At 36.7% G+C, this 26,353-nt stretch overlaps 1 protein-coding gene across 1 annotated transcript in view; it reads left to right on the forward strand.

Moving 5' to 3' along the window:
• LOC113657299 overlaps positions 1-26,353 on the forward strand; it is a 1,727,325-nt gene that overhangs the window by 48,402 nt on the left and 1,652,570 nt on the right. Inside the window, exons 14-20 of the mRNA XM_047822072.1 lie at positions 15,930-16,103; positions 16,277-16,450; positions 23,461-23,628; positions 24,560-24,733; positions 24,907-25,080; positions 25,288-25,455; positions 25,624-25,797. Coding sequence (XP_047678028.1) covers positions 15,930-16,103; positions 16,277-16,450; positions 23,461-23,628; positions 24,560-24,733; positions 24,907-25,080; positions 25,288-25,455; positions 25,624-25,797 — 1,206 coding nt within the window. The remainder of the gene's footprint in view (positions 1-15,929; positions 16,104-16,276; positions 16,451-23,460; positions 23,629-24,559; positions 24,734-24,906; positions 25,081-25,287; positions 25,456-25,623; positions 25,798-26,353) is intronic.

Consider the following 26,353-nt stretch of genomic DNA (forward strand, 5'->3'; position numbering starts at 1 on the left):
ACTTAAAGTGTCCTAAAATACCCAGTAATATGTGTGTCATTGCTGTTGAAACATTTCAGATATTTAATCATACAGTCACATGCAAAAGTTTAGGAACCCCTGAAAATTTCCATGATTTTCATTTATAAATATTTGGGTGTTTGGAGGGGGGCATGGTGGCTTAGTGGTTAGCACGTTTGCCTCACACCTCCAGGGTTGGGGGTTCGATTCCCGCCTCCGCCTTGTGTGTGTGTGGAGTTTTGCAGGTTCTCCCCATGCCTCGGGTATTCCTCCGGCTACAAAGACATGCATGGTAGGTGGATTGGCATCTCTGGAAAATTATCCGTAGTATGTGATTGCGTGAGTGAATGAGAGTGTGTGTGTGCAATGCGATGGGTTGGCACGCCGTCCAGGGTATATCCTGCCTTGATGCCCGATGATGCCTACCTCGTGTCCCGAGGTAGTTCGGATAAGCGGTAGAAAACGAATGAATGAATGAATGAATAAATGGGTGTTTGGATTGGCAATTTCATTTTGATCTATCAAATATCTGAAGGACACAGTAATATTTCAGTAGTGAAATGAGGTTTATTGGATTAACAGAAAATGTGCAATATGCATCAAAATGAAATTAGACAGGTGCATAAATTTAGGCACTCTTGCCATTGTTGATTTGAATACCTATAACTACTTAGCACTGATTAATTGGAACACACAATTGGTTTGGTGGCTCATTAAGCCTTGAACCTCATAGATAGGAGCATCCAATCATGAGAAAAGTTGTTTAAGGTGGCCAATTGCAAGTTTTTGTTTTCTTTGTCTCTCCTCTGAAGAGTGGCAACAAGGAGGCCTCAAAACAACTCTCAAATGACCTGAAAACAAAGATTGTTCAACATTATGGTTTTTGGAGAAGGCTACAAAAAGTTATGGCAGAGATATAAGCTGTCAGTGTCCACTGTGAGGAACATAGTGAGGAAATGGAAGACCACAGGCACAGTTCTTGTTAGGGCCAGAAGTGGCAGGCCACGTAAAATATTGGAGAGGCGAAGGATGGTGAGAACGGTCAAAAACAGCCTACAGACCACCTCCAAAGACCTACAACATCAACTTGCTGCAGATGGTGGATGCAAAAGAAGACTTTTCTGCACACATGCCACAAACAGAGTCGCCTGAGGTCTGCAAACGTACATTTGGACAAGCCAGCTTCATTTTGGAATAAGGTGCTGTGGAGTGATGAAACAAAGATTGTGTTATTTGGTCATAACAAGGGGCGTTAATGCATGGCTGCAAAAGAATACAGCATTCTAAGAAAAACACTTGCTACCCACAGTAAGATTTGGTGGTGGTTCTATCATGCTACCCCCCTTGGGGACCCGGGGTAGAATAGGTCCTCAGCACCCCCTTGCTGATCGTAAGAGGCGACAAAAGGGGCGACTCGTTGGCCGTGAGTTGCGACTCGTGTCGTTGGAGGAAGAGTTGAGTTGCAAACATCTGTATAACTCGCATCTTCCAGAAGACACTGGCGAAGGGTCAATTGAGTATTGTGGACCTCGTGTCTATATGCTCAAGTATACCATTTCTGTATCCTTGATGTACATCCGGTGGATGTCCGCGGCTCTGTACATCCCCTTGTAGGGCTCCGAGGTGGGTGAGGAGCAGAGATGATGAACAAATATTCTTCTAACATGGCGAACAAACAAAACACCATAAAATGATTACTGGACCAGGATTTGGAGGTTGAACTAAAGACTGATCTTATTTTCTCCTCTGATAACGAAAACTGGCAAATATTTATTTTACTCGAATCATTGACTAAAGACATGCCCCTTACCAAACTGTCTCCTTTTGCAATCCAAAAAGGAATAACTGGAATTGCGGGAGCAGTCAGAGATATCAAGAAGCTGCGGTCTGGACAGATCTTGGTGGATTGTGCTAGGAAAGCAAACTCAGACAATCTACTGCGAGCAACGACCTTGGCTGGTATAGATATGAAAGCCTTCTGTCATCCTTCTTTGGTTCTTGCAAACCGGGACAATCAATGCTCCATAGAATCCTTCTCCCAACAGTTAACCCTCTAGGGTCGACAGGCGCTCCGGTGCGTTTTTGGCGCTTTTTTCCTCTTCATCATGAAATCCACTTAAAATACTCCGTCATTCATAATCATACACACACACATGTAATATATCATTCGAAACTGTGAAGTGTCTACTTTTATTTGACTGCCTTCATAATAACAACAAAACGCTGTGCTTTTGGCAAATAAAAAATTAACCAGGGTGTGCATTCAGACATCTCTGTCTCCTTGACCATCTTCCTGAAACACGTTACAAATATGTACTTATAACTCCGCCAATACTTATCACACGAACATGATACATATGTCTAATGAAAGCCTTTTAAATGATGTATTTAAAATCGAAAGCAAATATTGTCTTTTTGTGTAATCTGTATGTAAGTAAAGAGAGGTACAGTTTTTCTGGCTCGACCTCATTAGCGCTACTGTGATCCCGCCTATCACGTGCACGCCATTCATATGGAAATTACCTGACGTGGGCTATGCAAACAACATCAACGCCCCAAACAATGCTGTAAGAAGCACCAAGTTTTAACAGATTCCATTAAATATTAAAAAAAGATTCCATAAAAGATTTTAACAGAGCCATATTGTATAGGTCATATACAATTTTGTTACTTGTATACATATCGTTACTTTATTATTTATTTTAAGCATCTGTCTTGTAGTATAGTGTCTGTTTGCTCGGTCTCTTGTCTGGCACACATGCACTTTATGTGGATTTTAGGATTTTTTTAGTACTTATCTCTTGTCTGGCACTGTTTGCACTAGTTAAATATTCTAAATAATCTACAAACACAAAATATACACATTTATTTTGTCTTCACATTTTAACTTTTAACTCCTTCTTCTTGTAATCTCCACATTCTTTCTTGTATCTCCTCTCTCAGTCACACACTTACCTGTAAGGCTCATTATGCAGCTCATTATGCGGGCCTTTGTCTTCTCAGGTGTGAATTACATTAATATGCATGATAGTTGACGCCTACTCGCATATGCCCTTTACAAACAAAAAGTGTCTTAGAAAATTTAAATCAATATATTGTTTTCTGTGAGCAAATAAACAAGATGATTTTCACATAATTTTGAAGCAAAAACACTAGGATACAAGATCCAGTTCTCAAAAGTCCTGTGAACCAATGTTCTGTATGTGTTTTATGGCCTTATTCAAGTGATTTATAATGTTTCATTTTTCACTAACCACACAAACATTGTTTTCTCAAAAACACAATCATGTACATACATGCTGCTCACATATTATTGTAGTCCAGTTTGTGCTGATTACAGTGATATTAGACTTTAGCCATTTATATCTTCATAAGCAACTGAAAAAGCACAAAAATCAGGGTATGTCAAAACTTCTCCAGGCCCAAAAATACCCTCAGACCCCAGAGGGTTAATTGATATTGCAAATGAGACAGTTCCGAAAACATCAGCAAAGTCTCACAATAAAGCTAACCCCTGGTTCAATGAGCAATGTAAGAAGGCTATTAAAACACGGAAAAAGGATGAACGGTCTTTTAATAAACACCCATCAGAAACTTGTTACGCGTAGAGTCATAAATCAAGCAAAGAAACAGAGTTGGAGACAATTTGTGTCAAGTTTAACCTGTTATACTCCCGTGAAGAGGATTTGGAACATGATTCGTAGAATGAAGGGCATGGAGAGTGAGTCTTATATACAGCATATTAAAGAACAAGGGACACTCCAGACAAGGGAGATGGATACATTAGCTGACTACTTTGAAAAGAACTCATCAATGGAGAATTGCCTCCCTGAATTTCAACTAAAACGAGCACGGCAAGAATGTAAAGAACTGAATTTTTGTTCTGATAACATGGAAGTATATAATCATCCCTTCAAGATGGAAGAATTAATAAACTCTTTAAAATGTTCACATAAAATTCACTACCAGTTTTTAAAGCACTTACCTTACTGTGCTTTAACTCTTTTATTAGATCATTTTAACACTGATCATTTTAACACCAACTAATTCGACTGGAGACGTACATCAGGGATGGTTTCATCAGGAAAGAACATGTTGTTGCTGTCTTTTTTGATCTACAAAAAGCATATGATACAGCATGGAGGTATGGGATTTTGAGAGATCTTCATCGTATGGGCTTTAGAGGAAGACTTCCTATCTTCATTTCAAACTTTTTAACCAGTAGATGCTTCAAAGTCCAAGTAGGAAACTCTATCAAATATTCACAGACAAGAACTTGGAGTTCCTCAAGGAAGTATTCTCTCTGTCACTCTCTTCAGAATCAAAATTAATAGCATTGTGGAAGTTATTGGATCGGACATATTCTGCAGCCTTTATGTGGATGATTTGAGCATCTGTTATAGAGGGAGAAATATGAGTATGATCGAAAGACATTTGCAATTATGTATTAACAAACTTAGCCAGTGGACCACTGAAAATGGTTTTAAGTTTTCCAAAACCAAAACTGTTTGTATTCATTTCTGCCTTTAGCGAACTCTGCATCATGACCCAGAACTTTTTATCAAGGGAGATCAGATTGAAGTTGTTAAGGAAAGTAAGTTTTTAGCTCTTCTTCTTGATAACAAAATGACTTTTATACCACATTTAAAATTGTTAAAAATCAAGTGCCTGAAAGCTATGAATATTATTAAAGTCTTGGCCAAAACAAAATGGGGTGCAGATTACATCGTTCTTCTGAGACTGTATAGAGTTCTCATTCGATCTCGTTTGGACTATGGCAGTATAATTTATGACTCTGCCAGGAAGTCATATAAACAATTAATTGATACAGTGCATCATCAAGGGTTACGACTAGCTTTAGGTGCGTTTAGAACCTCTCCAGTGCAGAGCTTATATATTGAAGCCAATGAACCTTCGCTCCAAAACAGACAGTTAAAACTGTCACTTCAATATGCTATTAAACTGAAAGCGAATGAAAATAACCCAGCATACTCTGCAGTTTTTAACCCTCAGTTTGATCAGTTGTATGAGAGCAACCAAGATCCATCAAACCTTTCGGCGTTCTTATTCCACACTTACGACATTTGAATGTAAATTTGGAAAACTTACGTCAAACACACTTCAGTTCCTTGCCTTCTTGGATATTAAAGAAACCTGTAATCAACATGGCTTTAGGACATCAGAGAAAAGGTGTGACTCATCCAAATGTTTATAGACAGCAATATATGGACATAAGAAGTCAGTACCCCTTACACTTACCAATATTCACGGATGGATCAAAGGCGGAAAACGGCGTAGGTGCAGCGATGGTGACTGGACATCAACAGTATGGAACTAGAATTCCAAAAGAATGCTCAATTTTCACAGCTGAAGCCTGTGCTTTGCTCTTAGCTTTGGAACACATTGATAATTTCCAACTGAAGAACACTATAATTTTTACGGATTCTAAATCGTGCCTTCAAGCAATGGAATCCTTGGAGCATAACCATCCGTTGATTGATACTATATTAACCAAAGTTAATCATCTGCAGAATCAATCCTATAATGTAAATTTCTGTTGGATTCCAGGACATGTTGGACTTTCAGGAAACGAGCGAGCTGATGCAGCTGCTAAGAAAGCTTTAAGGCAGAATGTGACTGGATGCCCAATTCCTCCCTCGGAATATAGACCTATTATCAATATCTATGTACTAAATAAGTGGCAAGAGGAATGGAATACATGGTCGAATAACAAATTGTTTGAAATACACCCTGAAATTACTACCAGGTCTCTAATACCTACGAGCTCAAGATTCGATCAGATGATCTTAACCAGATGTAGAATCGGACATACAAGGCTGACACATGAATACCTGCTGAAAGGAGAAGACCCCATTCAGTGCTCGTACTGCAGCATTCCCCTTACTGTCAAACACATTCTGTTGGACTGTCCTGCATATAATGACCACAGAAGGGTATTTTATGAGGCCAATTCATTTAAAGAGCTATTTCACAAGGTTTCATCAGAAAAAGTTTTAGAGTTTCTGTCATATATTAATGTAAAAAAGTTAATTTAAGTTGTCTATATTTGTCTATATTTATTTCTGTGATTTTAGGTTATTTTAGTTCTTATTAACCGTTCTTGCCATGAAGATAGCCTCAGTAGCTGACATGGCAGTAAACTACAGTAACTAACTAACTAACTAACTAACTAACTAATCCATCATGCTATCGGGCTGTATGGCCAGTGCTGGTACTGGGAATCTGATTATAGTTGAGGGTTACATGGATTCCACTCAATATCAGCAGATTCTTGAGAATAATGTTGAGGAATCAGTCACAAAGCTGAAGTTATGCCGGGGCTAGATATTTCAACAAGACAACGACCCAAAACACTGCTCAAAATTAACTCGGGCATTTCTGCAGAGGAACAAGTACAATGTTCTGGAGTCGCCATCCCAGTCCCCAGACCTGAATATCACTGAACATCTGTGGGGTGATTTGAAGCGGGCTGTCCAGCTCGGCAACCATGAAACCTAACTGTACTGGAGATGTTCTGTAAGGAGGAACGGTCCAAAATACCTTCATCCATAATCCAGACACTCATTACAGGCTATAGTAAGCGTCTAGAGGCTGTTATTTCTGCAAGAGGATGCTCTACTAAATATTGATGTGATTTTTCTGTTGGGGTGCCCAAATTTATGCACCTGTCTAATTTCGCTTTGATGCATATTGCACATTTTCTGTTAATCCAATAAACCTCATTTCACCACTGAAATATTACTTTAGTGTCCTTCAGTTATTTCATAGATCAAAATGAAATTGATGATCCAAACACCCAAATATTTATAAATGAAAATCATGGAAATTGTCAGGGGTTCCTAAACTTTTCCATACAACTGTATTTATATGCATTTTCCTACTTTTAAGTAAATTTTGTCTGCCAGCCATCACTCGTTCAGAGACACAGTGTCAGAAAAACAGCGCTTACCCGAACGAGCAGAAGCTAGCGTCTTGTCCATCTCGCAGCCATTTGTAGCTTCCTGTCACCCGCTGATGACGTCACGTCCCAACGCCTATTGGTCAGATTACGCACGTGGTTCAGAGCGCGGTCACGCAGGCGCATTCCCATAGCGTTTCGACGCAGCTCGAGTTCCGAAAGGGAACTTAGAATAGGACTGAGTTTTGTCCCAACCACCCACACTAATGACTTTGAGACTATTATTGATTTCCAGAAGTTTTTTCGTAATCTCAGATTGAGGGAGTTTTTCCATTCTGATATAAAAGACAGTTCAACAAGGAGTGTTGCCCCTTTAGACTAAATCAATTCGTCTGCTACCTCTGCTCTAGTGAACCCATTCTATTCTAAGATCTTATTCTATAAGCGATTTATTGATGATATTTTTCTGATTATTGATTGCACATTAGATGAATTAATGGGCTTCCATGAGTATTTGAACTCTTGGAATATGATAAACATCGCATCAGTTTCCTGGATATTCAGGTATATAAAGATGGCACAACCATAAAAACTGATCTTTTTCGCAAGCCCACAGATCTAAACACTATTTTGCATGGGGATAGTTTTCATCCCAGACCACTGGTCAGAAGTCTTCCGATCAGTCAGTCGTGTACGTAGAATACGCAGCAATAACTCATCATACTCAAAACAGGCTGCAGACTTGAAAAAAAGATTCCTCAATAGAGGGTATAAACAACATTGGGTTGATTTGGCCAAAAAAACGTTTTGATCAGTTAACACAAGATGAGTGTCTTTGATCAAATAAGCACACTAAAAATCCAAACAAGTCCCCTTTATGTTGCATAAAATATTCTCCACTTGTATCAAAATTTAGAAAATCTGTTAACAAACATTGGCACATTATTGATTCAGACCTTAAATTGCTCAGAATATTCCCGGGAAAAACCTAAGCTTAATGATGAACGTAGTCCTGTTGCCGCTCATTTTAAACGAACAGGGTATAATATCAGCGCCCTTAGATATATCGGGGTGGAGCGGGTCAATAAAACGTGAAACATTTTGGATTCACTATTTAAATACAATGTCTCCCCATGGTCTTAATGAAGAGTTTGATATAAAGCCATTCTTATAAGGAGTGTGGGTATGTATATATATGTATGTGTGTATGTATGTATATGCATACATGTGTATGTATGTATATATGTATATGTGGGTGTATTTTTTGTGGGAAATTGTCTGTTTCTTTGCTGACTATATTTTGGTGGTCTTTTGTGCATATGTGGAGTGGTGTTTTCATGTTGTTTTTAGCTTTTATGTATGTGTAGAGCTGTTTCTTCCATTGCAGTGTTTTTTCATTGTATTGTTTTTTCATTGTATTGTTTTTCTATGAATGTGTTCTTTTAATTGAGTAAAGGGTGGGGTTACTAGGCTTGTTTAGACCCAATCAAGCTAATTGAAATCACAGGGTGGGTCAGTTGATTGCAAGGGCTTATATATCCCCCTTTTTAACAAATGTGTTCCATTTGCCTGAAGAAGACCCAGCAGGGTCGAAACGTTGCATTGCTTTTTAACAAATTAATAAATATAGGAGTTTAAACAGTGTTGCGGACATTACAAAGTGACAGTAATTCTCACTTTTTTTATTTATAAAAACTGTATGTTGATCCATCAAGGATTACAGATATTATACACTGATTAAAGACATTTTTTTGTAGATGAAACATCTATAATGATACCAGATCTGTCAATTAAACAAATCTATACATAATTACTGAACCAGTCCTTCTTTTCACTGTAGATTGTCTGTAATTGTATCTAATTTTAAAATGTATTAAACTAGAATTTAACAGTTTTATCTAATAAATAAAAAATAAATATTTGTGAAATTGTGATAAATTTGTGAATATAATTTAAGTCTTTCTTTAATCAACATAATGTGTAGTTTATTACATTGATTAATGAAGTCAGCAACAATCAGGCAGAAAACCCAGAGAAAACCCCATGATAGATTCAGAGTCTCCACACAGACAGTAACTCAACACAGGATTGAACACATTAGTATTGTTTCAGTAATAGACCTCACAATGTTGTAACAGTTCCAGTAAACTGTTCCCTGTGTTTCTTACTTTGTGTTAATTGTAATTTTACTCCCTGCCAATGAAACTTTCAAAAATAATCAAAAAATCAATTGGAAAATTAAATCAGCAAGGTATCTGTCAAACAATTGTGTCCTCCTTTTTTGTGTTGACTAAAAGCAGCAAGAGATTGCATTGATGATCTAAGAGCTTGGAGGTAAAGCAGTCAAATGTTATATACACCAGGAGAACCTGATAATCTTAAAGGAGTGATTATGGGGTACCTGTATCCTTATCTGATGAGGTTTTAAAGGCACAGATTGTGAACGAAATTGTGACAGAAGTGAAGCATCTGCTATCTAGTAGAAATGGTAAAAAAAGAGAGAAGTACCACTGTTGTGCTAACTTTCAATTGTAAAAACTTACCGGAACGTGTTAAAATTGGATATATATGTTATATGGTACGGACATTTGTTAGACCAGCTTTGAGATGTTTCAATTGCCAAAGATTGGGGCAATGAAGCTTCTTTCTGTAAGGGGAAAATTATGTTGCAAATGTGGTGGAGAACATGATTATGGAAAATGTGGAGAGGGGGTGGAACCTAAATGTTGTAATTGTGGAGGGCCACACAGTGCAGCGTTTATAGGCTGTAAAGCCCAAAAGCAAGCAATGGAAGCAATAAAACTCAAAAAGTAAAGAATGTATCATATGCTCAAGCAGTCAAGCAAGTACAAGCGACAAATGGAAATCTGAGGGAAAATATCATGACTCAGTCTAAAGACACCTGCAGTCACAAATGTATTGAGGATGGAAACTTGCTTGTGTTAAACAAAATTAATTTTGTAGCATTTATAGCTGAAGTCATTAATTGTTCAGCTCAAACAGACAAAAGAACTGAAAAGCTGAAAATTATTGGCTCGACATCTTGGTACTACTGAAGTGTCCGTGGAACAGATTCAAACGATACTTGGACAAACTGAAGAAACAGTAGGGAAGGATGATCCTTTGGCAGTCAGAGAAGTAAAAGTACGATATGAAAATAGTACGGTGGAATGCTAGAAGTTTGATTGCGAATGGGCAAGAACTTAGTGGTTAGCACGTTCGCCTCACACCTCCAGGGTCAGGGTTTGATTCCAGAATCCGCCTTGTGTGTGCGGAGTTTGCATGTTCTCCCCGTGCCTCGGGGATTTCCTCTGGGTACTCCGGTTTCCTCCCCCGGTCCAAAGACATGCATGGTAGGTTGATTGGCATCTCTGGAAAATTGTCCATAGTGTGACTGTGAGTGTGTGTGTGAGTGAATGAGAGTGTGTGTGTGCCCTGCGATGGGTTGGCACTCCGTCCAGGGTGTATCCTGCCTTGATGCCCAATGACACCTGAGATAGGCACAGGCACTTATCCGAGAAGTTCGGATAAGTGGTAGAAAATGAGTGAGAGAGAGTGAGTTTCTTATTCAGACGATCAATACAAGTCAAAGTAGGAAATATAATTTCTGAGAGGGTGAAGGTAGAAAATGGAACACCACAGGGAAGTGCCATTAGTCATTTATTATTTAACATAATGTTTAATGATGTATTTGAAGGAATTCATACAGGAGTTAAAACAGCTTTGTATGCAGATGATGGAAACGTAAAATATATAGTGGAAAAAATTCAAGAAGCAATTGAGATTGTACAGAATTGGTCATTGGAATGGGGATTTATATATCCAAAATGTGCTTTCATTTTTTTTACTAAAAAGAGGATTGCAGAAAAAAATAAACTTTATTTATATAAACAGCCACTAGAAAGAGTATCAAATTTTAAATATTTAGGTTTATGGTTTGACTCCAAATTAACATGGAAAATTCATGTCAAATACATTGAAGAGAAATGCAGCATAGTACTGAATTTAATGAGATGTATAGTTGCCCAGGAATGGGGAACTGATAAACAATCTATGATCAACATATATTGTACTCTTTTAAGATCCATTTTGGATTATGGATGTATTATATATGGATCTGCATCAGATAGTATGCTTAAAAGATTAGACTTAATTCAGGCACGAGCGTTGAGATGTATTACAGGAGCAATTAATGTTTATATTATTCTATATATTAACCTATTGCTCTATGTTTATGTTCTGTCAAGCTGCTTTGAGACAATGCCAATTGTAAAAAGCGCTATACAAATAAACTTGAATTGAATACAATGTAAGGAGAAATCAATAAATGTTTGTATATTATATGAAAGTTTTTGTGTCTTACCAGTCCTGGAAAAGCCTAAAAATGAGTGGCTTGTGAACAGGAAACCAGTTTTATAGCATTCTGAAGGGGAGAAGTCACCTAATTAAGCATGCATGGATTAAAAATGTCTTGTATGTAGATATTTTTGGTGATTCGTTAAAGGACAATGCCTTTGATTATAGGTAGAATTTATTTTGGTGTAACTTGTAAAGGAAAAAATCTGTGAAGTGTAAAATTACTGTTACTGTTGTTAAGTTACTGTTGGTAACAAATGGAGTGTTTTGATTGGTCCGTTTGAATATGAAGTTGGAGACCAAGATTATAAAAGAACAAAGGAAACATTGAAGAAGGGAGAGGGGTGTTTGGTGGAGCAGTAGCCAACCATCTATTTACTCCCCTTTGTATTTATTTTTTTTTGTTACGTGTTGAGTTGTCCTTTGAATAGTTTTTTTTTTTTTTTTTTTGTTAAATTTAGATTTTCAATGGAGATTTTGCCTTGGCTTCTGTCGTACCTGTTGGAAAATGGTGGCTCAATTAAATAAGAGATTTTTCCTTGGACTTTTCTGGAGTTTTGCCATTTCTTTTACTGCTAGTTAGCTGCTGCACTGGCCATCTTACCACATATATATGTATACTGTACAAACTTTGGTGTGATAAAGTGTTGGCCCCTTCCTGTTTTTTTTTTTTTGCATGTTGTCACACTTTAATGTTTCCGATCATCAAAGAAATGTAAATATTAGTAAAAGATAACACAAGTAAAACACAACATGCAGTTTTTAAATAAAGGTTTTTATTATTAAGGGAAAACACAATCCAAACCCACATGGCCCTGTGTGTAAAAATTGCGCCCCCCCCCCCCCCCCAAAAAAAAAAAAAAAAAACATAACTGTGGTTTATCACACCTGAGTTCAATTTCTCTAGCCACGCCCAGTCCTGATTACTGCCACACCTGTTTGCATACCTGTTTGACTTTTGTATACTATGTGCTTGACTCACTTTGTTCTAGAGTAGTGTGATTTGAATTTTGTTATATTCTATACCCTTGTTGATCTTATAGTGTTGGTCTTTGTTGTTCTCTCAGCTGATTAACCAGGAGTAGTTTCAGTCTCCCTTAAAGGCAGGGTCTCCGATTTTTGAGAAATGCTTCAGAAAACTGAGTCGGGCAGATAGTAAACAATCAAAACAAACGTGTAGCCAATGAGCAGAAAGGGGGCAGAGAAAGTGTTCAGTGCGCATGTGTGACATTTGCAGAAAGCGGTTTTAACATTGACATGGAGGACAAAAACAAAGAAAGAAAGAGAAGAAAGACTTACGATAAGGCAAGAAGTAGGACGTGTTAATATAGGATCAGCTTTCCAGCGCTGGAGAGAACTGAAGGAGCAGGAAGTTGGCCACATATTCACAGGTTGGAGTTTCCAGAGTCAATAACTCCTGAGCTAAACGCTGTTACTACACAAATAACACCTCTTTTCTATCGTAGTAATGTAGAGAGGCAGCTACAACCGCGTAGTATGTATTAATGTAGTAATGTAGTAACAGCGTTTAGCTCAGGTATTATTGACTCGGGAAATTCAACTTTACTTAAGATGCCAAGGTTGCTTTTTTCCTTCTTGATAGGTGAGTAACGTTGGTGTTGCTTTGTTGCACAGAACTAATATATGCTGTCCTTTGCATGATTATAACAACTCCAATCTCTGCAATGCAAGTGGAAACAGGAGAGTACCCATTAGAATTAAGATGCCAAAAATTAGCTGTTGCTTACTGGATCAGTTTACAAGGGCATAAACATGAACAAAGTACTAAAGCAATTATTGAGGGGAGTTGGGAGACTATAAGCTTAACAGGAAATGGTTTTGCTTGGAAAGCAAAGGAGTGGGCTTCAGGAATGTCGCTTGATAACATACCATTCTCATTAATGGCAACTATTTCCCCAATACTCCCGTGGTTTTTTAGCCAACCAGAAGTTGATTTACTAATTCATGAGAGTGTTAAAAAAGGAAATATTGATATTAAGAACTATACAGTTGAATTTATTAGAACAGTTTATTTCTCATTTCTCCCAATATACACAGACGGATCAAGAAACCCAGAGATAGGTCGTACTGGATCAGCATTTTATGTTACTGAATTTAAGATAGGGAGATATGGGAGATTAACTGATGGGACCTCAGTATTTACTGCTAAACTGGTGGCAATTTAGATGGCACTTAGTTAGGTGGAAGAGGTGATGCCAAACAAAGTTGTGATTTGTTCAGATCACTTATAAGCCTACTAACTTATCAAACAGCTAGATCTGATATTTACATAGAAATATTGAATATTTTGTATAGATTAAGGCAAATCGGGAAAATAATTAAATTTGTTTGGGTAACAGCTCATGCAGATATACCAGGAAATGAAAGATTGGATAGAATGGCTAAAGAGTCACTTAAACTGAACTTCCCCAATATTACTGTTGCATTAAGTAGGATGGAAGGGAAAAGTATCACCAAAGAAGCTTGTAACCAGAAATGGCAAATGAAATGGAATGAGTGTAAAGCGGGAAGGCATTTATATAATATACATAAAACCGTAAGACAAAGTAATATGACACTAAACTTAAGTAGAGAGGAACAGGTTATTTTATCAAGACTAAGGATGGGACATTCTAAACTCAATTCTACGCTTTATATCATAGGGAAACACGGTACAGGATTATGCGAATTATGCCAAGAAAAGGAAACAGTTGAACATGTGCTAGTTTTCTGCCCCAAGTATGATCTAGAAAGGAATAAGTTAATAAGAGAGCTAGGGAACAGGCTGCAAAGTATTTACAATCGATAACCTATTAAACATAAAACTTGGAACTGGAAAAATTGTAAGGTTAGTTTTAAAATTCATTAAGCATATTGGTCTTAGAAATAGAATATAAACATCTTTTGACATACTACTAGACTGAAATCACTTCACACTCCAGCACAGGTGGTGGCGGTATGTACCATAAAGGTATGCGACCCGCCAATAAATCCAAAGAAGAAGAAGGAGATTATCAGGGAGGTTTTTGTATTTACTTGATTTTGAGGACATCTCACCTGGCTCAAGGTTTTGATTTGTGTTTCCTCAATTTGGGATATATATCTGAGCTCCTTTACAGCTTTATAGCTCTCTTTAACTTTGGATAAACCTGTTATGGGTGAACTACAATATCTTGCTCTTAACATATATAATTTAGTGAAGAACCAAGGACATTTGTGGTAGCTCAGGACTTTAATGTTGGGTGGACATTTATGAGCACTTGCTTTCAATGGTGAAAAGATTGATAATTCTGCTTTGTGTACTATTGTCAACATTTGTGGTATTCGAAATTGTAAATTTTGATAACAAGGGAAATACAATGTTGAAATAAGTGGTGATTGATCCCTCTTCATTTATTTAGGTGACTCCTGACTCAATTGTTACAATTCAGCAGAAAATGTTATTTTATAGTTTTTATAACAGACTATAATAGACTCCTGTCACATCAACACCATGGTGAAGAAGGCCCGGCAGCGACTGTACCACCTGAGACGCTTAAGGGACAACTACCATCTCAGGTGCTAAAGACCTTCTACACATGCACCATTGAGAGCATCCTGACGGGTAGCATCACTTCCTGGTTCGGGAACAGCACCATGCAGGACAGGCGAGCCTTCCAGAGGGTGGTGCGGTCAGCTGAACGTACCATCCACACTGAGCTCCCTGACCTGCAGGACATCTACAGCACGCAGTGCCGGACCAGAGCCAGGAAGATTGTAAAAAATCTCAGCCATCCCAACAATGGACTCTTTTCTTTGTTGCCTTCAGGGAAACACTTCTGCTCCCAGAAAGCAAACACAGAGAGGATGAGGAGAAGCTTCTTCTCGCAGGCCATTCGAATCTTGAACCAGGAGACACCCAGGATCTAACATTGGACCTCTCTCTCCATCTCCACTGTTCTATGCACCCCCCCCCATATATGTATATTTATGTATATGTATATACATTATTTCTTCATATTCTCCATATATTTCACATTTTTATATAGTTTTTTTATATAGTTTTCTTATATAGTTTATACTTTATTATTTTATTCTAATTTTATTTTTTGCTTTTTTATACTTTTTTTTAAAAATCTTTTTTATTCTTATACCGGACAGTTGCATAAAGCATTTCACTGCATATTGTACCCTGTATGTATGTGTATGTGACAAATAAATTTTGATTAGATAAAACTTATACAGAAGACAAATGGTGACATTCTGTCTGTATCTATCAGTGACTTACTGCCTGATTTCCTGTTTGTGGTTGTGAAAGTTCACATATTAAAATATCAATAGAACTAATTGTGGATTTTGGACAGTTGACACTAAATAAGTCAGACGTGTCCCAGTACAATTGTGTCTCTACCAGTAAAATATCGAGGTAATATTCCAGTAACAGAAAACATACCTGCTGTCTCACCTCATTACACCTCTTAATAATATATTCAGTTTAACCCAAAACCTTTTACATTTAATTAAGTATCACTCATTTTTAAGATCAGTAGTTAAAATGATCTGATACTCAAGGTTTCAGCAGAGACTGACATCTAATGGAGGATTCAGGAGGCTGGAGGTAAAATAAAGGATGAAACTGTTAATAATTTAATCTGTTTCTGTTTCCTGACTACAGGCTGTTAAAAAGTCCTGATGCAGTGAAGGCCTGTGATTCTCTGACTGAGGTTCTGGGTACAAACCCCTTACTGCAGAGAGAACTGGATCTAAGTGGGAAAATAAAAGGAGACTCAGGAGTGAAGCAGCTCTCTGTTCTACTGAAGGATTCACACTGCAGAACTGAGAAACTTACGTATGTCACTTAAATGTTTATAGACTTAACTATTACTTTTAAAATATACAATTATACTTTTTTCTTAACTATAATCACTGTATAATTCATATAAACTCATTGTCATGTGATCATCAGAATAAAATGTTCCTCAAAGTGAAGATTTTCTTTCCACTGTTTCTGGTTATCTTTAGGCTAAAGGTCTGTAGTATTACAGAAGAAGGCTGTTCAGCTTTGTCTTCATCTCTTTGTTCAAATCCTGCACACATAAGAGAGATGGATCTGAGTGAGAATAAATTAGGAAACTCTGGAGTGCAGAAGCTTTGTGTACTGCTGCAACATCAGTCCTGTAACCTGCAGATACTGAGGTGAGCTTCTGCTTCTGCTCTTTAACATGTACATACACTCTTAACCCAAATTAGTTGACATTACTAGAAATTTGAGAGGAAAACTGTTTTAGTTTTAAACAGGATAAAACTAAACAAGTTAAGTTGTTTGTAGATAGAATTTCAAGTCATGCGATAGACAAATCAAGTTTACATTAGTAGTCTTTACTTAAATTCATACTGAAGTTCACATTACTAATGTTTTTGAGCACATGCTTTATAAAATAAATATTAAGTGATTTTAAGTAGAAATAAATGTTGTCTTAAGCAATGTCTTATAATTTAAATTATAGTACTTAAATGAGATTTTATGTATTAATTTAATAAGAAAATAAACTAACACCATTTTTTTTAATTGTTGACAGAAAACAGGTAACACTGCAATATACTCAAGTTCACAATGTTAACAATACAGCGTTTAGAGGAAAATACATTATTCAATAAAGCATTAAACTGGATAAAAATAAAGGGAAAAGAGCGCATGCACACACTCCTGCATGCACTGGTGACAAACTTGAATTGATAACTGTTAACTCAAATCAATAGAGCAACAATATGCAGTTTTAACATACAGTACACTGTAACTGCAGAGCACTGGTAAATGTTAAGAGCACTTACTGCACTGACTGGACAATCAGAACAAGAATCTGTTCAAAGATTCACACTGTGCATCTTGTGAACAAAAAACAGGCATGGCTTCTGATGCTAGCTTTGCCCTGATAGTTAACAATTGAAAAATGTATAGAGGAACACGTACACAGAGTATTCAAAAATATGCCGATAGGCATTGAACTGGATAAGCATTAAAACTAGAGCAATGCTTCTAAAACTAACTTTAAAATTGAATCAAAAGGACCATGCACGCTCACTCTCACACACTCACTGTTAACAACATTTGAATTAAAAACTTAACTTGTATCAACAGAGGAACGATTTGCCATTTTAAACATCCAGTACACTTTTAGTGCAGAACACTGGTAAACATTTAATAGGAAACCTCGTTTGTCACATATAAATTCACAAAACTTCCACTTCCACTGCATCTTCAAAAGAACCTGTGAAAACAGAGCATAAGAAAACGTCTAGATTAGCAAATCACTTTCACTGTAAAAGGGTAATGAACACTGCTAATGACTAGATCTTTTAAACAGTTTCAGTTGCCTCTACAAATAAATAAATAATAATAAGTTTCAAAAGAAACTTTAAGAAACACATTTTTGAACGGTTATTTTAATACACCAGAGACTATGCTACCATTAGCGACAAGCACGTGTAACGTACATGCATAACTTACACATGCTTATGTGAACCGTCAAAAAATACACCTGAGACATATTGTCAGGACTCAGCCCGGACTTTTGGCCATGTGCTTTTGTTTTTGTTCCTCGTCACGTGTCTGCCCCGCCTTCGTCTGTTCCTCCATGTCTTCACACCTGTTCCATATTGTGTCATCATTGTCTTTTATATTTAAGTGAGCCGCATTGCCGATGGCAGCGCGGAATCATTAGTTACGTTTTACCCTTCGTCATGTCTAGTCTTTGTTTAGTGTTGTCATTTGTATTGTTTCAGTTATCATCTTTTCTGTGTTTGTCATCATTATTTATTAAACCCTTTTCAATTGAAGCTATCCTGCGTTCGGGTCTGTCTCCTTCAATCCCAGGTTGTGACACATATGCTACCGTTAGCGACAAGCACGTGTACATACATACACGCTTATATGAACCAACAGAAAAAAAAATTATGCCAGCGAAATACAAACGTTGTAACTGGGAACATATAACACTGGCTAACGTTATTAAATGTGACCAGACAGAAATAGCACATGTTACTGTGAATGGACAGAAAATGAGAAAATAATAACTAGCATCAATCGTCACATTTACTTATTAACATTTAACTAAAATCAGTTTTAGGGTAATTATTTATTGTCAGAAAAATTTCTGTATATTAGACTACTAACACTCACTGTTTCAAAGTGCTTTCAAAAATCCACGGTTTGTGCGCCAAGGACCAGACAGCACATTGTCACGTTGACCTGTTTCACGCCCCCTCCCGTCCCCTCCCCTACCTTACCCTCCCCTCCCCTCCCGACCCTTACAGAAGCATAACATACCAAGTTGTCTATTCTTATCATGATCATTGCATTCAATATTTCATATGAATAGTCCAAACAAATAATTTGAAATAGTAGTGACAACTTTTAAAAAAAAACAACAACAAAGAATAAGTAATGACCACTTAAAATGTTTCATTAATACAAAATCTGGGTTTAGTGTCTAAGGGCTTGTGACTTTACATGTAGAATACAAACACAGGCTACATGTAGAACATATATGTCTTAAATCTTCTTGGCATTACGTACTATATAGATGCTTAAAATAATACAATGTTAAATCTATATCAGACATCAGAGTATCATTAATACCACACAATGTTCTCTCTTTAGACTTTCAGGCTGCAGTATAACAGAGGAAGGATACATCGCTGTGTCTGAAGCTCTGAAATCATCTCACCTGATAGAGCTGGATCTCAGAGGGAACGACCCTGGAGCATCAGGAGTGAAGCTGCTCACTGATTTACTACAGGATCCAGACTGTAAACTGTCACTGAAGTGAGGAATTAATAACAATTACATGACAATGTTCACTTCATTTATTAATTACGAATGTATTAACAAGTAAATGTATTTTATTATTATTTGATTAGAGCAAAATACTATAGTAAGGTATATTTAATCTAAAATTATTGAGCATTTTTCTCCTTATAGATTGTTGAAAAGTCCTGAAGCAGAGGAAGCTTTTAAACATCTGCATAATGTTCTAGACACAAACCCTTTATTGCAGACAGATCTAAACCTGAGTGGGAAAATAAAAGGAGACTCAGGAGTGAAGCAGCTCTTTGATCTACTGAAGGATTCACACTGCAGAACTGAGAAACTTATGTATGTACATTAAATTATTATTATTATTATTATTATTATTATTATTATTATTATTATTATTATTATTTAGGGTGATACTCTGAACAAAGTTTTAAATTGGTGTACCGACTGGCCTTTCGGTTGTGCCACAGCCCCGCCCCCAAAATATGCAAAATCAAAAAACTTTTCAAAACACACAGAACAAATGAGGGGAACTTTCTCACAGGTATTCTGATGAAGTCACGTGACGTCATATGATGTCACATGAAAACAAAAAACATTTTCACCACATGGACATGTGGCATATCAAAACACTCAGCCCAAGGAGGGGAATTGCACCACAGGTTTTCGGATGACGTCACATGCTTGTCTCCACTTGCCTCCAAATGTTTTGACACCCTAGCGCTCCACTAGATTTCACAAGTTTTATGCCCACTTGCCTCAAAAAAGCACCAGCCTTTGCGAATACTTGCCACGTCAAAGCCAACATCAAATTTTGTCGCAACAAATTTTACAAATGTAATTATTATTATTATTATTATTATTATTATTATTATTATTATTATTATTATTATTATTATATAGTTAGGAAGTTAATTTTTAAGTATTCTTTTGATTTTAACCTTCATGTAAAGTGAAACATCATGTGAAAAGGTAACAGACAAAGATAGTATTTCAGCCACACACAATAAGATCTCTGTATCTAGAAAAAATTAATTAAGGATGAGACAAAAATGTTGATGAATATGACTGTCATTATATTACATGCAGTGTGTTTAAACTCATATGAAATGTTGTGGCTCCTCTGATCTTTTTATTCCTTTTTAGGCTTATTAAATGTGACCTAATGACAGAAAGCTGTATAACTTTGGCCAAAGTTCTCAGTTTACAGCCTTGTTTTCTAACTGAACTGGACCTGAGTGAAAACAGCCTACAGAATTCAGGTGTCATGGAATTATCTAAAGGACTCAAGAATCCATGCTGTAAACTGAAGATATTAAGGTACAGTTATATAAACCTGTATAAGCAATGTTAGATTATTTTTTTGTTACAACTAAATACGACACAGTGATGGCAAGAAGTTAGACAAAACCAATACAGCACTGAGAACCGAGGCTAATATGTCAGACACATCTGATGCCCTGTTATTTGTTCACTAACATGAAAAAAAAAAGTTTTAAGTGGTTATAATGGAAGAATATATATTTATAGTTTATTGTCTTCATACAATCTTATATATACTATTTACAGGGCGAGGTGGTGTCCTTGTCCAGTGAATGTAAAGTTTCACATAGGAGTTTTTACAAAGGTAGCAAGTAAATACTCCTTGAGATGATACAGTATGAGCAAGAAACCTTGAGAGGAACCAGACTCAGACAGGAACCCATCCTCATTTGGGTGACACTTTCTACAGCTGTTTATAGTTTTGTAGCTTTGTGCAACCAAGTTTTCAAATGTTCAGTGATGAAGACCAGAGCTGACCAACACAACAGCAGTTCTAAATTGGTCTCCAATTGCTTCTGTCCATGAGAGTCCCATGGGTTATTGGCTTTCCACAAAGATCTATACCCAGCAGAGTGTGTGTGTGTGTGTGTGTGTGTGTGTGTGTGTGTGTGTGTGTGTGTGTGTGTGTGTGTGTGTGTGTGTGTGTATGAGAGAGAGAGAGAGAGAGAGAGAGAGAGAGAGAGATGTATTAGGTATGCTTGTAAAGGTTTAGTACAATGTACATTACGTGTAAAGTGCAGACAGAGACAAGCTATGACAGCATAACAAACAGAGAGAGTCAGAAGGTGACGGACATGAGAGCTTCCTGGGACATAAAGTGTCCGACCACTCCGCAGTCAGCAAACTTGAGAGACTTGTGAGAGTGGTTAGGCGAAAGCATCCAAAACATTTCAGTTCACCGAACACTCTGCCCATGAACCCTCCAGATCTGCTCTTTCACCTAAGAAAAACTATTAATAGAAAGCTTGACTAAACAAATATGTTTATAGCCTGGACACTGTTGACTTTGCTACTCGTGTGTTGCTAGCAAATAGCCTGCACCATCTGATCGAAGTAGGCATAGCGGATGATTGGCAGATGTTTTTGTAAATGAACAAACTAGGACAACTAGACAAAATCCCCACAAAATTTGCATTTCGATTTACCTTGGCTGGACTTTTTTTAAAAACAGTGTTTGGTGGAAATGGTTGTATGATTAAAGAAATGAACTTATTATTATTTTTGTCTAGACTTTCAGACTGCAGTGTAACAGAGGAAGGATACACTGCTCTGGCTGAAGCTCTGAAATCAAACCCCTCATCACACCTGATAGAGCTGGACCTCAGAGGGAACGACCCTGGAGACTCAGGAGTGAAAATGCTTGATGATATCCAAAATTATCAAAATTACAAACTGAAGACACTTAGGTGATTCTTCAAATAAGCAAAAATAATTTCATAAATATTGAACATTGAACCGAGAGCAAATTGCATAAATTTGATAATTGGCTGCAATTAAGTATTTATTTGAGTAGTCATCATCATCATTATTATTATTATTATTATTATTATTATTATTATTATTATTATTATTATTATTATTATTATTATTATTATTGTGTTTTTGCAGGTTGATAAAAAGCTCTGCTGCACAGAAAGCCTGTAATTGGCTGAATTCAGTTGTACATGAAAACACTTTACTCCTAAAAGAGCTAGATCTGAGCAGGAAGGAAACAGGAGACTCAGGAATGGAGAAGCTCTCAGTTCTGATGAAAGACTCACACTGTAAATTTCAGAAAATAAAGTAAGTGTTCTGATGTTTGTATTGTAATGTTTCAGTGTCAGTCTGGTTTTATAAGCAGAATATTTTCATCTGTCATGCAGTGTGAAAAGAAACAGTTTTGAACTGGGTTGTGTGATGAGCAACTAAGGAGAGATTTTTAGACACAACAGACTTTAGTCTTTCCTTTGATTACAGAAGTGTCCAGATGACTCTGGCCATGTAGTGTAGTGTTAATTTGTCATTTTAATAGTAAATTTAAACACTATTGACTGAGCAGGAAGACAATCATTAAGTAATTAGCACAAAATTGATAGGGATTATTTATAGAGATATTGTAAAGGACCGTCCTTTAGCTGCCATTTTGCTATGTGAGGTTTGGTCTGTTCACTTAGTTTAGATTTTACCAAGGATTAAAACTCCTATAGTCAAATATCAACCAACAGAAATCACCATATTCTACAGTTTCAGTACTACAGCTGACACTTATATTTTTTCCATTCAGACTCAGTGAGTGTAACCTGAGGGAGAGAAGCTGCAGGTCTTTACACACAGTTCTCAGCTCAGAATCCTCCAAGCTGACTGAGGTGGATCTGAGCAGTAATCCTCTGGGGGACTCAGGAGTGAAGCAGCTTTGTGCTGGACTGAAGAGTCCAAACTGTAAACTGGAGACACTCAGGTCAGTTCATCTTTATTATTCAAGTTCATGTTTCAAGTTAGAAGTTAAAGTTGATTGAAATGCTTGTTGTGAGGATCCTGGTTAGGCAATCAGCAAGCAGCATACAGGGAAATACCAGGAGACACCAGACATCTAACAACTAACAGAAACAAAAGGCTTGGTAATTCCAGGTGTAACACAAACTGAGCTTTACATTATCACAATGTGAGATGTGAAAGAACAGGAACAGGAGAGTGTGAGCAAGTTAGGAGTAATGGGTTCTGGGACGTATTGTCTGAAGTGACTGTAGGCCACAATCCATTCTGCGAAACTGAGTTGATTGACAGAGTTGACCTGACACCAGAAAAATGGCAATAATGCCCTTTTAGTAATTGATTAAACTAGAAGTGTTGATAAAATGATATAACTATTTGTTATTTGGAAAATAATTTTAGGTTTATGAGCAGGAAGCTAGAAACTACCAAGAGGTTCAAACCTTTAAAGAAACCATTACAGTTACCTTTTAATTCTGATTCTGATATCCATTCAAACCACAAAGCAAAAGCATTTTAAACTAAATCCTACCAAAAAGAAAATGTTAGATTTAGATCTCTGCCATGAATAAATAATAATAAACATTTGTTCTCACAGACTTTCAGACTGCAGTATAACAGAGGAAGGATACATCGCTCTGTCTGAAGCTCTGAAATCATCTCACCTGATAGAGCTGGATCTCAGAGGGAACGACCCTGGAGCATCAGGAGTGAAGCTGCTCACTGATTTACTACAAGATCCAGACTGTAAACTGAACACACTGAGGTGAGCAAGATACAATACATGGTCAAAGGTTTAAGAACTAAGAATCCAGACACTGTTCCAGCATGACAATGTCCCTGTGCACAAAGCAGCTCCATGAAGACATGGTGTAGAAGTTAATGTTGGAGTGGAAGTTCTCCTGACCAGAGCACAAAGCTCTTGAAACATTCTTGCTGACAAAACACAAACTTCTGTGCAATTTCTAATAATTTGTTGTTATTGGCAGGTTAACACATTTAGAGTCACTTAAAATGTCCTAGAATACACAGTGGTCTGTCTCGTAATATCTTTGTGTCATTGCTGTTGAAACATTTCAGATATTTAATCATATTTATATGACTTTTTTCAGTTATAAAAACTGTATGTTGATCCATCAAGGATTACAGATATTATATACTGATTAAAGACATTTTTTTTTGTAGTTGAAACATCTATAATGATACCAGATCTCTGTCAATTAAACATATCTATACATAATTACTGAACCAGTCCTTCTTTTCACTGTAGATTGTCTGTAATTGTAACTAATTTTAAAATATTTTAAACTAGAATTTAACAGTTTTATCTATTAAATAAAAAATTAATATTTTTGAAATTGTGATAAATTTATGAATGTAATTTAAGCCTGTCTTTAATCGACATAATGTGTAGTTTATTATATTGATTAATGAAGTCAGCAACAGTCAGGCAGAAAACCCAGAGAAAACCCCATGTGAGGTACAGAGACTCCACACAGACAGTAACTCAACACAGGATTGAACACATTAGTACTGTTACAGTTATAGACCTCACAATGTAGCAGGAAAATGTTATTTTATAGTTTTTATAACAGACTATAAAGAGACTGACATCTAATGGAGGATTCAGGAGGCTGGAGGTAAAATAAAGGATGAAACTGTTAATAATTTAATCTGTTTCTGTTTCCTGACTACAGGCTGTTAAAAAGTCCTGATGCAGTGAAGGTCTGTGATTCTCTGACTGAGGTTCTGGGTACAAACCCCTTACTGCAGAGAGAACTGGATCTGAGTGGGAAAATAAAAGGAGACCCAGGAGTGAAGCAGCTCTCTGTTCTACTGAAGGATTCACACTGCAGAACTGAGACACTTACGTATGTCACTTAAATGTTTATAGACTTAACTATTACTTTTAAAATATAAAATTATACTTTTTTCTTAACTATAATCACTGTATGATTCATATAAACTCATTGTCATGTGATCATCAGAATAAAATGTTCCTTAAAGTGAAGATTTTCTTTCCACTGTTTCTGGTTATCTTTAGGCTAAAGGTCTGTAGTATTACAGAAGAAGGCTGTTCAGCTTTGTCTTCATCTCTTTGTTCAAATCCTGCACACATAAGAGAGATGGATCTGAGTGAGAATAAATTAGGAAACTCTGGAGTGCAGAAGCTTTGTGTACTGCTGCAACATCAGTCCTGTAACCTCCAGATACTGAGGTGAGCTTCTGCTTCTGCTCTTTAACATGTACATAAGAGCTTGTGACTTTACATGTAGAATACAAACACAGGCTACATGTAGAACATATATGTCTTAAATCTTCTTGGCATAACGTACTACAGTATATAGATGCTTAAAATAATACAATCGTAAGTCTGTATCAGACATCAGAGTATCATTAATACCACACAATGTTCTCTCTTTAGACTTTCAGACTGCAGTATAACAGAGGAAGGATACATCGCTCTGTCTGAAGCTCTGAAATCATCTCACCTGATAGAGCTGGATCTCAGAGGGAACGACCCTGGAGCATCAGGAGTGAAGCTGCTCACTGATTTACTACAGGATACAGACTGTAACCTGAACACACTGAGGTCAGCAATTTATAACAATTACATGACAATGTTCACTTCATTCATTATTTACAAATGTATAAACAAGTAAATGTATTTTATTACTATTCGATTAGAGCAAAATACTATAGTAAGGTACAATATATTTAATCTAAAATTATTAATGAGTGATTTTTTTTCTCCTTATAGATTGTTGAAAAGTCCTGAAGCAGAGGAAGCCTTTAAGCATCTGCATAATGTTCTGGACACAAACCCTTTACTGCAGACGGATCTGAACCTGAGTGGGAAAATAAAAGGAGACTCAGGAGTGAAGCAGCTCTCTGATCTACTGAATGATTCACACTGCAGAGCTGAGAAACTTACGTATGTACATTAAATTATCATTACTATTATTTATTACCTTCATGTAAAGTGAAACGTGAAAAGGGAACAGACAAAAATAGTCTTTCAGCCACACACAATAAGATCTCTGTATCTATAGAAATTTAATTATGAGACAAAAATATTGATGAATATGACTGTCATTATATTACATGCAGTGTGTTTAAACTCATATGACATGTACTATCTCCTCTGATCTTTTTATTCCTTTTTAGCCTTATTAAATGTGACCTAATGACAGAAAGCTGTACAACTCTGGCCAAAGTTCTCAGTTTACAGCCTTGTTTTCTAACTGAATTGGACCTGAGTGAAAACAGCCTACAGAATTCAGGGGTCATGGAATTATCTGAAGGACTCAAGAATCCATGCTGTAAACTGAAGATATTAAGGTACAGTGATATAAACCTGTATAAGCAGTACTACCACTGGTACTGTTATTACTACTAATAACAATGTTAGATTATTTTTTGTTACAACTAAATACGACACAGTGATGGTGGTTGTGTTATTACATGAAAAGCAAGAATTTAGACAAAAC

Source organism: Tachysurus fulvidraco, chromosome 13 (genome assembly GCF_022655615.1).
Source record: "Tachysurus fulvidraco isolate hzauxx_2018 chromosome 13, HZAU_PFXX_2.0, whole genome shotgun sequence".
NCBI classification, from domain to species: Eukaryota; Metazoa; Chordata; class Actinopteri; order Siluriformes; family Bagridae; genus Tachysurus; species Tachysurus fulvidraco.